The 12623-nt window shown below is 34.2% G+C and overlaps 1 protein-coding gene across 5 annotated transcripts in view; it reads left to right on the top strand.

The window, feature by feature from the left end:
- Window positions 1–12623, top strand: part of CNTLN (centlein) — a 365382-nt gene that overhangs the window by 189922 nt on the left and 162837 nt on the right. For all 5 annotated transcript variants that reach the window (XM_026453873.1, XM_023197173.3, XM_026453874.2 and 2 more), the window contains exons 9-10: window positions 455–631; window positions 2421–2546. In XM_026453873.1, coding sequence (XP_026309658.1) covers window positions 455–631; window positions 2421–2546 — 303 coding nt within the window. The remainder of the gene's footprint in view (window positions 1–454; window positions 632–2420; window positions 2547–12623) is intronic.

Raw genomic sequence — 12623 nt, 5'->3', positions numbered from 1 at the left:
AATTAGGATACAGTAAAAGCTAATTGTACTTATAATGCTGTTGGTCTCCTTTTCCCAGGTTTATATTCTGTGCTATTGTATGACTCTTGATGACCTGATGGTGGATTGAATATTTTGTGAGGGAATACATATGTGTATAATCAGAAATTTGAAATGACTCATTTATAGATGAGTGGTGTGTATCATGCAGCCATGTTTTAAATTTTTTCTCTTGAAATCTGTATGACAGTATTATTTATGAAAATACTTGTATGTAGACTCTTGGTTATTTTACTGAAAAATTCTATTCTATGGAATGAAAAGGTTCAGCTCATGCTAGTTTATTATTAAAATGAAATTTCCTTCTCTGAATATTTATAATTTCTATAATATAGTGTTACATATGACTATTTGCTATATTTATAAATAAGATGCAAACATACATATATATTTACAAGTATACTTTTTAAAATAGGTACCTCATCGCCCATCCTTATCAAGCTTAGAAACATTAATGGTTTCACAGAAGTCTGAAATTGAGTATTTACAGGAGAAACTAAAGATAGCAAATGAAAAACTGTCAGAAAACATATCTCCCAGCAAGGTTTTCTCAGAAAAGAGCATCATGACAAGTGCTGAAGGAAAACATAAGGTAGGGACGTTTTGTCGTTTTGTGAACTTGCCAGGATGAGGCTGGAAAGACAGGAGATGAAGTTAAAAAACAAATGGCAGCATTTAGTTCTCTGCTTATATTTCAGGAAGCTTTTAAAAAATATCATGTACCAAACTATTGATAAAATAACTTTTACAAATAAGGAGTTTTCCCTTTTTAAAGACTGAATTATATTCCCAAACTAGTTAATTAAACATATTAATAGTACTATATCAATTTTGTCAGTAAATTAACATTCTTATATTAAAACTTTGGTAAGTATTCCTCATCTCTCTATTAATCTATAGGATTAAAAATTTGTTTTTAAATGGTATTTACTCACTTTTCTAATTTGAATTAAAATAAAAATATATCTAATATGTCTTTCAATCACATTTGATATTTAAAATACTGTCTGTGTGGAAAATAAAATAGTAAATGAATTTTAACACTAACTTCTGCACTTGTTATATATTTTTATAGATTTAAAGGGTAGCAGTAAGAGAAGAATAAGCAAATTTTACATAGCATGTTTCTCATTTATTAATGTCTGAATTTTTTTAGTATTCATTGCATATTTGTGTTATGCTGTAAAAGATTCTGCAGAATGTTGACTAATATAAAAATTCTAAAATATCATGTAGTATATATGTTATTTCTAGATAAATTGAAATAACATTTTCCTCAAAGTAAGAGTTCTAGCATATTTTTCACACACTTGTTACTTCAGCAATAGAGGAATAGTATTTTTATGATAGGAAGCCATGTTGTTAAGATATTATTGTTTTTGTTTCTTTCCATTTTTTCTTATGAGTGGGACAAGCTATCTTAATAAAGGAAGTATTTAAAATTTGAACCATGTTTCTGTGGTACTGTTATTCACGCTCTCTAAAATTATTAGTAATTTTCAGAAAATGAGATTTATTAAAACAACTGCATTATACATTTCTTGCCATTTTGAAGTAGTTTCACAAGTACTGAGCTTTATTTAAATGAAAGAAAACATTCATAACATTGAAATACAGCATTACCGGGCCTAATTTAGTTGGTTGTTCAACTGCTGAAATTTAAAAATGTACTACTTTGACTTTTGTCTGCTTTTAATAAAAGTCAAGAAAAAGAGAGGGGTATTTTGACCAAAATTTTCTTTCTTTTTGTAAGGCCATGCAGTATGGATGAACACTGTGTTGCCCAGCTTAATAGTTGCTTTCACAAATTCTTTCTCCAGATTGGTATATGAAGCTGTACATAATATAAACATATTCTTGTCTCTAGTTAGCCACATTATAGTTAATGACCATATGGTCATTATGGTATAAGATCTACTGTCTGTTGTATTTATATTCCTCAAGCATATTGTTCCTTCAACTTCACAGTGTGTTAAACTATTTCAAAGGGAAAAAAATCCTTTCCCTCTTGTTTCTGGTTGTCCTATCAAGTGTAACCTTGGACCCTTATAGAGCAATTAGACCAGCCTCTATCCCCTCCTTTGTAATGAGGTTTCTTGCATTTCTGAGTCTATAACCCTTTAGTCTTCCCTAATGGGACATCATTATTCTGAAAGAAACAATGTAAATGTAAATGAATATTCTCATTAACGAGTCACAGAGAAACCTTTAGCGGTAGCACTGTGGTAATTCCGCTTGTTATTTCTCTGGTATTCCATGCAGGATTTTTTTTTTTTTATAATTCATTATTAGTATTCAAAATTACTTGTTCTTTAATTTTGCATGTCTTTCATAATCCGGTGTTCCAACTAGTTCAACCATGTCCTTGTTTTATTCTCGAGGAACCACCTGTGAAACGTTCAAGGTCTTTGTCCCCAAAGAGCTCTTTCACAGACTCAGAAGAGCTACGGAAGCTAAGAAAAGCTGAAAGAAAGATTGAAAACTTAGAGAAGGCGCTACAACTAAAGGTGAACATTAAATCATTTCTTTAGTAGTAACCTTGCAAAGATAAAAATATACCAAAGTAAACATACAGTTCACAGATTACTAGTTGTCATTTTTCTTTCTCCTGAATTTAATTGCCTGTATAAGTGTATAATCAGTTCATCTTGTTATTAAGATTTCTGAGGATTATAAAACAATATAAAATATTTGCTAATTGAAAAGTAAATATTTATTTACCACTTTCAAGTTATTTGGTAATTGTTTGTCTTAAAATTGGGAATAAATTTCTTAAACTTTATCAAAGGCAAAAAATAGAATTGTAGCAAACGAAAAGAGAATTTCTTGTTCTTCATATATGATAAACATATGAAAATAAAAGTCAGTTTAAAAGCATATTAACCTAGCTCAGATCACTTACAATTACCCTTTATAGAAAAATTACATTTAGTCAACATGAAATATATATATTTTTTCGTTTCAGCTGAATTTGTCTCAGAACATGTAACATTTGAATGAGTGCTCTACCCATGTTTAAGAAACATATATGTTATCGACCTGTCTTTGAGAGCTTATATTAATACTTCCTAATTCATACTTCGTGAAATCTCTTTTTCAGTATGCAAGTTGTTCATACATATTGAACCCATTTTGTGTGACTACATTGAGGATTTTTTTTCTCTTTCATTCTTCACTCACAATTACCTGAAGCTGTGCCCTATTTGAAGTTTAATCATATAATTCTCAAATAGTTTCATGACATTCTGTAAATCCAGTGCTTTACACACGATTAGAATGCAGTACATGTAAAGCTCAGATTCTTTGTCATATAATATAGATTACTCTTAAGGAGAAAAATGTTCGGTTTAGATTATGTGTGTTCTAAAACAAAATAGGGTTTATGGGTATACTTAACAATAAGCTATAAATAATAATTTTAATTTGCCTTTCCATTAAAGTTTTAATTTATGTTTATTCATTGAGAGTTAAACTGTTCTAAAATATGAAAATTATAATCTGTTTCTACCAAAAATAAAATGTCCAAATGACCTCAGCTAGCATTTAACCTACTTGAAATTTACAAGGAACTTAGATAAACACCTAAGTTATTCTCTTACTCATTTGTTTCCTCAATAGCAATTACTGAGCATTGCAATTAGCTAAGCATCATGCTAGTCATTTATCTAACAGGAGACTGTTAGATGAATTACTATCCTTCAAGACCCTTTCTCTAGTTAAGAAGATAAGTAAGTAGTTAGACTCTTGTGTTACTTGTAAATGTGTGGTTAAGCACAGGATATTATGGGCATTTTTGAGGAGCCAGTCTATCACCTTCCTTCTTTTGCATAATTTTTTTTCCTGCTTTTTACTTGAGACAGAGTCTTACTCTGTCGCCTAGGCTAGAGTGCAGTGGCATGATCTCGGCTCACTGTAGCCTCTGCCTCCCAGGTTCAAGTGATTCTTCTGCCTCAGCTGCCCTAGTAGCTGGGATTACAGGTGTGCGCCACCACTCCTGGCTAATTTTTGTGTTTTTAGCAGAGACGGAGTTTCACCATGTTGGCCAGGCTGGTCTCAAACTCCTGACCTCCTGCTTCAGCCTCCCAAAGTGCTGGGATTACAGGCGTGAGCTACTGCTCCTGGCCCTTTTGCATAATTCTTGAAATTTGTTTTGTGGGTTCGTCAGAGAAACAGAACCAATAGGATACACATGCACACACTCACACAGAACAATTATTTACTATATTTGTATGATTCCTTATAGTAAATTACATTTATATGAGATTTCCTATAAGGAATTGGCTTACGTGATTATGGAGGCTCAGAAGTATAAGATCTGCAGTTGCTCAGGGAATGCTACGCAGCCATAAGAAAGAATGAAATCGTGTCCTTTGCAGCAACATGAGTGCAGCTGGAGGCCAGTGTCCTCTGAACTAATGTAGAAACAGAAAACTAAATATCACATGTTCTCATTTATAAGTAGGGGCTAAACCCTGAGTACACATGGACATAAAGATGGGAACACTAGACACTAAGGAACTGAAAAAGTAGGGGAGCAAGGGCTATAAACCTTCTTATTGGGTACTGTGTTCACCATCTGGGTGATGGGATCAATAGAAGCCCAAACCTCAGCATCCTGCAATACACCCTTGTAACAAACCTGCACATGTGCTCCCTGAATCTAAAATTAAAAAAAAAAAAAAAAAAAAAAGAAAAAAGATTTAAAGATTTTCAGTAGGCAAGCTACAGAGCCAGGAGAGCTGATGGTATAGTTCCAGTTTGAGCCCGAAGACTATAGAACCAGGAAGGCTGATGGTGTAAGTTCAAGTTCAAGTCAGAAGGCAAGAGAAGACTGATGTCCCAGCTCGAAGGCAGGCAGAGAGAAAGAAATTTTTCTTACTCAGCTTTTATTCTATTCAGGTTTTCAACAGATTAAATGACATCCATCCTTATTGGGGTGGGCAATCTACTTTATTCAGTCTACTGATTAAAATATTAATCTCATCCAGAAACGTCCTCATGGACACACGTAGAAATATAGTTAACCAAATATTTGGGCAGTGAAGTTGACACATAAAATTAACCATCACATGTGCCATGCAATAGTAGCAGATCTCTACCTGTTTACCTCAAGAAATCTGTAAGACTTTGATGGTTTGTTATTTTTGCCAGGAAGTAGAACATTTCAAAGATATTTTAAAATCTGTTATCTTCCCTTCCACTTCCTAAATTCCTTGTTTCAGGAAACGTCCCAGAAGGATTATACTAATTTATTTCCTCATTCCTTTTTCATGACAACAGCTTTCTGGGATGTTGCCCCAAGTTTATTTTCAGAGTAAAGTTCTTTTTTCCCAAAAATTTCTTTTCTTATTGATAGTTTTTTAAATGTTCATATTTTAAGTCAGTTGATGATAATCATGAATTTCAAATGTATGTCTTTCAACAGTTTTGCAAGATGAGGAAAAAAATGGGAGCAAATATTTTTCTCTACATCATTTAGTAGGAAAGGATTATTTATTTTAAAGGAACAAGGTAGTTGAATGAAAAAGATGCTATAATCAAGAGCATTTAGCAAAAAAAATTAGGAAAACAGAAACTATAGAGTAAAGCAATTCCAAAGAGAGTAATGGAGCCCAGAGTAATTGACTTTAGTCTAGTAAAGCTAAATATCCCATTTAATGAAGATTGAAGACTTCATTCCATACTCTCCTTTTTTATGCTATGATTATACTTATTGGCATTACTAAAGTATATATGAGTATAAAGTAGTAGTTAATAATGTGTCTATATTAGTTTCCGAGGGCTGCTATAACAGAGTTCCATAAACCAGATGGCTTAGAACAACAGATATTTATTGTCTCAAAGTGATGGAGACTAGAACAGTACAAAATGAAGTTGTCAGCAGAGTTGAGTCCTGAGGGCTGTGAGGGAGAATCTGTTCCATTCCTCTCTTAGTTTCTGGAAGCCTCACGTATTCCTTGGTTTATAGACGGCATTGTCCTTGTGTTTTCACATTGTCTTCCCTCTACACATCTGTCTTCCCTTATCTGTATTTCTGCTTTTTGTAAGGATATCATTGCTGTTGGATTAGGGCCCATCCTAATGACCTCATTTTAACATGATTACCTCTGCAAAGATCCTATCTACAAATAAAATCACATTGTGAGGTACTGGGGATTAGGACTTCAGCATACTTTTAGATGGGAGTGGTAGGGTACAATTTAATCCATAAAATGTGTCTTATGGTTTTTAAGATACATTTATTGATTCAGTGCTCCTTTTGTAGACCATTACTTACTAATGCATGTTGAATTTTTGCCACGGCCTTTGGTGTTATATGGAACACTGCTCTGGCAGAAGCTAACGGGAGCATGATAGATTAAAATGATCCATGCTCAAGTGATTATTGTAAACAGTTTTGTGAACCTTTAACATATGAATATGTGTTGTGAATCTACAGAAAAGTATAGGCACATCTTTTCCCTGATTTGCTTGGTTGTATTATACCTATTAGTATTAACCAAAAGACTGTTGTTCCATGAAAAATATCGTGGGAAATGCTGAACTAAAGACAAAAGGCATGCTCCATGGCACAGTAGGTAGCTTTAAGGTCCCAAGTTGATTACCAAGGTGGATCGAAGGGTGAGAGGGACAAGTAAGTTTCAGGAGTAACCCATGGAACACATGCATATACACTTTGATATATTGAAATGATGCTGTTTGTTTTATCAACAGTAAGTTACGCACATTAAGTGATTCTTATCCTTGTTATGAATTTGGTATAAATATTAGCACAGTATCTTGCTCAGCTTACATTTATGGCTAGTGTTTTGTATTTTCAAAGTAGTCATCTACCGTGACCAATGTGACAACAAATAGCCAGTAGAAATGGAAGAAATGGAAGCTATGTTTATAAAAATCCTATCCATGATCCTGACTTGATGAATGTAGTAATCTATCAGCTTGCAAAGTATAATATGGAAACCAGTGCGTCAGAGCTTTATGAAATCCATAATAATCTTGACTAATGTGGTGAATTCCTGCTTCATTGATTTTCATGCATTTGGCAACTTGATTCTATTAGCACTTTTCAGTGTCATTTAATAATATTAGTATGTCTTTTGAATACAGCCTATGTCTTTTATTTTTCAGTGGTCAGGTACACATCAACTTTATACGTTCTGCTGAAACGAAACATCTGTAATGAAATCCTTGGTATTTTATAAAAGGGTTTTGGCTTTTTTTTTTTTTTTTTTTTAACTTCTTTCAAACCTTGTTCTTATTCCCTGAAGATTGAACCACTGTCTTAAAAACAGTGTTCATGCTTTTGGTCCGCCTTATTCTCATCAAGGAACCTTTGTTCAAACCAGAAGATTAGATAAAAAATTATTGGCCGGGTGCAGTGGCTCACGCCTGTAATCCCAGCACTTTGGGAGGCTGAACCGGGTGGATCACAAGTTCAAGAGATCGAGACTATCCTGGCTAACATGGTGAAACCCCGTCTCTACTAAAAATACAAAAATTAGCTGGGTGTGGCGGCGCGTGCCTATAATCCTAGCTGCTCAGGGGGCTGAGGCAGGAGAATTGCTAGAACCTAGAAGGTAGAGGTAGCAGTGAGCCGAGATTGTGCCACTGCACTCCAGCCTGGTGACAGAGTGAGACTCCATCTCAAAAATTATTTATGTTTTTATCAATTCAGAATTAGAATTGCAATTATTTTTTAGGAAAAGGTCAGTTGATACAATTTTTCTTGTTTCTATTTCCTTATATTTCATTCATTCATACTTGTTTGTACGCAGAAAGAACCTTGCCAGGCACGATGGCTCAGGCCTGTAATTGTAGCACTTTGGGAGGCCGAGGTGGGTGCATAACTTGAGGCCAGGAATTCAAGACCAGCCTGGTCAACGTGGCAAAACCCTGTCTCTACTAAAAATACACAGAAAAATGAGCTGGGTGTGGTGGTGCAAAACTGTAATCCCAGCTAGTCAGGAGGCTGAGGGTTGAGAATCGCTTGAATGGAGGAGGCAGAGGTTGCAGCAAGCTGCGATCCCACCACTACATTCCAGCAAGTCTCTGTCTCAAAAAATAAGAAAATAAAAAATAAAAAGAAGTTAGAGCCTCTAGTTTAGCTAGTTTAATTACAAAATCCAAAGGAAGTACTTAGTAAATGTTTTATTGAATGATTTAATGAATTAATTTCATTGAGCACCTGCCTGTGGAATATTTTTGTGTGTATCCTATAGGAAAATATATTAATTTGTGATATAAAATACATTTTTCAGGCCATACACTTGACTTTTTATAAGATCTTTGGTGGTAACCGTTCCCAAATAAAGTACTACTATTTTGCCTTCGCCTACTATATGTCAAAGTTTGGATTATGATCCAAACTACAGTTAACCTGTGTTTGTTAGAAGATTATAAAGAAAATATTTGGATGTTTTGAAAAATATTTATTTTAAGATATCCAACTTTTTACGGATGACTTCAGCTGGCATGTATTCTGGCAGTATTAAAATGAAGAAATGTTTTTCTTTGAGCTATATATATCTTATATTTACCTTTTTACAAAATTTTACTGTCTATTGCTGACATGAGATAAAGGAACAATAGTCTCTAGGACTAATTTAATGCCTGATTTACACTTTGACAGCAGCATCCCCAAAACATGAATCTTTGGATGAAACTGCATTTTAAAAGATTTTTTCTTATGAATTATGTCTATCAAATGATTTGCAAATTATATCTAGTTGAGTTTTGTTTTTAATAGTTTAGATTTTGATAATTTTATAAGAATTATGTAAATACTCTGCTGTTAGATATAGTAAATTAAGAAGCAAGTAAAATTAAAGCAGAAGGCTCATCTATAAAACCTTTTTTTTTTTAAAAATTATACTTTAAGTTCTGTGTTACACGTACAGAACGTGCAGGTTTGTTACATAGGTATACACGTGCCATGGTGGTTTGCTGCACCAATCAACCTGTCACCTACATTAGGTCTTTCTCTAAATGCTATCCCTTCCCTAGCCCCCCACCCCCAACAGGGCCTAGTGTGTGATGTTCCCCTTCCTGTGTCCATGTATTCTCATTGTTCAACTCCAACTTATGAGTGAGAATGTGTGGTGTTTGGTTTTCTGTTCCTGTGTTAGTTTGCTGAGAATGATGGTGTCCAGCTTCATCCATGTCCCTGCAAAGGACATGAACTCATCCTTATTTATGGCTGCATAGTATTCCATGGTGTATATGTACCACATTTTCTTTATCCAGTCTATCATTGATGGGCATTTGGGTAGGTTCCAAGCCTTTGCTATTGTGAACAGTGCCGCAATAAATATACGTGTGCTTGTGTCTTTATAGTAGAATGATATATAATCCTTTGGGTATATATCCAGTAATGGGACTGCTGAGTCAACTGGCATTTATGATTCCAGATCCTTGAGGAATCTCCACACTGTCTTCCACAATGGTTGAACAAATTTACACTCCCACCAACAGTGTAAAAGCATTTCTGTCTCCACATCCTCTCCAGCATCTGTTGTTTCCTGTTTTTTTAATAATCACCATTCTAACTGGTGTGAGATGCTATCTCATTGTGGTTTTGATTTGCATAATGACCAGTGATGATGAGCTTTTTTTCGTATGTTTGTTGGCTACATAAACATCTTTTGCAGAGTATCTGTTCATATCTTTCGCCCACTTTTCGATGGGGTTTTTTTTTTTTTTTTTTTATTGTAAATTTGTTTAAGTTACTTGTGGATTCTGGATATTAGCCCTTTGTCAGATGGATAGATCGCAAAACTTTTCCCATTCTGTAGGTTGCCTGTTCACTCTGATGATACTTTATTTTACTGTGCAAAAGCTCTGTAGTTTTATTAGATACCATTTGTCAATTTTGGATTTTGTTGCCATTGCTTTTGGTGTTTTAGTCATGAAGTCTTTGTCCATCCCTATGTCCTGAATGGTATTGCATAGGATAAAACTATTTTTTCTATAATTAATACTTAGTGGAAAGAGCCGTTTATTGAAATTACTATAGGAAAATCAAAATTATTTGGTAATTTTGAACACTTTACACTAAAGCTTTGGGAATCAGAAGGGGCAGCATTCACTGCTTTTATTAATTAAAGTGCCTAGTACAGAGTCTGGCACATCGTGTACGATATATGGAGCTCAGATTTTTATTGAGTCTTAGTCTTTGGTTTAATGGTGTAATATAGTTAGTTTCTATGGACAGTTAGGGAAAACACATGAATTCAATGACTAATGGTAGTTGAGGCAGTACTGAAAAATCCTTAAAATAGTGTCAATACCTATAAGAATCTCAGTTTGTTCTATGAATTTAACAGAGGATCATTGTGAAAGTAATTGAGAAAATTTGTACGTCCCTTTCTGTTTATTTTCACATCTTGGTCAATCTTTGAGGTTCTATTTACTCAGTTTCTGATGACTCTAACAAAGAACTTTAATCATTCCCCAGATATTGAGTTTATATATAATAATTTTTAAGAAAGTCATTGTAAAATAAGAGTTTGAAGGAAGAACTTTGATTCAATGAATAATAATTATAGAAAGCTATCATAGAAGTCTTTAACATAAGATAGGCATTTTAGTTTAAGTTTGTTTTGAAATTATGTTTTGACATGAATCTCTTCCAATATGGTCTGTTAATTTCCCTCCCCTCCCCTCCCCTCCCCTCCCCTTCCCTTCCCTTCCCTTCTCCTTTTTTGAGACAGAGGCTCTCTCTGTCGCCCAAGCTGGAGTGCAGTGGTGCCATCTTTGCTCACTGCAACCTCTGCCTCCTGGGGCTCAAGTGATTCTCCTGCATCATCCTCCTGAGTAGCTGAGATTACAGGCATCTGCTATCACTCCTGGCTAATTTATTTTATTTTATTTTATTTTTTTGAGATGGGGTTTCACTATATTGGCCAGTCTGGTCTCAAAACTCCTGACCTCAAGTGATCTGCCTGCCTTGGCCTCCCAAAGTGCTGGGATTATAGGCATGAGCCAATGCGCCCAGCCTATTAATTTCTTGTAATTAAATTATTTTATTAATAAGTTTATAATATATCTTGCTGAAACCACTATTTTTTCCCTAGTTTTTAAGGAATCTCAATAAACATAATTGACTCATGTTCATATATGAGAAGGTATCAACATTATTAATTTTTAATCTCCTATTTTGCTAACTTAAATTATTTATTTCACATACTTAACATTAGAAAGCTTTTTGTTCAAAGAAGTTAAGTAGTATTTGGATAGTTTACCAAATTAATTTGAAAAATTCACATTCAAGACTAGATTATTTTCTGTGTCTTAGAAGAAGAGATATAAATAGCTTCTATTTTGAAGATGGGTAACCTGAGATAACTGAATTTACGTAACTAGATCAAAGTAAAATTTAGTTAACTTTGAGCAGCTGGATTTGAACTCTTATCAACACAACATCCTACATATAATGGACTCTTCATATATGGTTCTTAAATTGAAAGGAACAAAATTGAACTCAATAACCTGAATTTTTTACTTTTACTTCGTGTATTAAACTGTCCTACTTTAGCAAATTTGCATTGTGTGTTATTTGTATATCTTCTAAAACTACTTAAGAAACATTTATTTTGAATGCCTTTGTCAACGGAATCCCTTCTGCTTTTTCATCAAGCACTTTCATTTCTGTATGGCATATAGAACACTTCTTGTTACAAACAAAACTCAAATACTTCTTAATAACTACTTAAGAGAACTATCCTAGTAGAAACAGTGGAAGTAGAATGACAGACTACCCATACTGCTGAGACAGCTAGAATTGCAGTAAAATAATGCAGACTCTATAAAGTACTATCTCACTGTTTAGATGAGAGGTCAAGAAAACAGTTACTTGGTTTCTAAAAGATAAGGGCATCACTGTCAACATGTGGGGAAAAGAGACTGAAGGAAGCTAACTTTTGCGTTGTGTCCTTAATAGGGCTGGGGCCCCACCAACTAGGTTAACTTAGTTCATCAAAATTCAAACCTCTTTTTTCTTTTCCGTATTTTTCAGGAAAAATCTTGAATTAATTTAAGTGGTGTTCTTAACATAATGCCACTAACAGGAGCAAGCTCCAAGAATGGAATTCAGGTCTTTCTGATTACCATGTACCTACTCATCTCACCTCACTATAATATTACAGAGTATCTGTTACTTCCACCAAATAAGTATACAAGTTCATTCATGCAGAAATATGAATAAGAGTTATTAAAATATTTGAAATTGTCATGAGGGAAGAAACTGAAGAAGTTACTTATTTCACTTTGAGAAACACAGTTTATAGTCATGTGCATATATCTTCCGAGGACTAAGAATTTGGTCTTTATAAACTCATTATTATGTTTATCTAAAAATGAAAATTGAGCTCATGTGTTATATACACTTAGAAGTAGTTGACTGTGCCACACACAGTGACTTATGCCTGTAATTCCAGCATTTTGGGAGGCTGAGGCAGGAGGATCATTTGATACCAGGAGTTCGAGACCAGCCTGGGCAACATAGTGAGACCCTGTCTCTACAAAAATATAATAAAACACTAGCTGGGTGTGGTCCTGCACACCTGTAGTCCTAGCTACTTGGG

Source organism: Piliocolobus tephrosceles, chromosome 14 (assembly GCF_002776525.5).
Source record: "Piliocolobus tephrosceles isolate RC106 chromosome 14, ASM277652v3, whole genome shotgun sequence".
Taxonomy (NCBI): Eukaryota; Metazoa; Chordata; class Mammalia; order Primates; family Cercopithecidae; genus Piliocolobus; species Piliocolobus tephrosceles.
The sequence above is the reverse complement of the archived record's forward strand: the minus strand, read 5'-3'. Positions and strand labels throughout refer to the sequence as shown.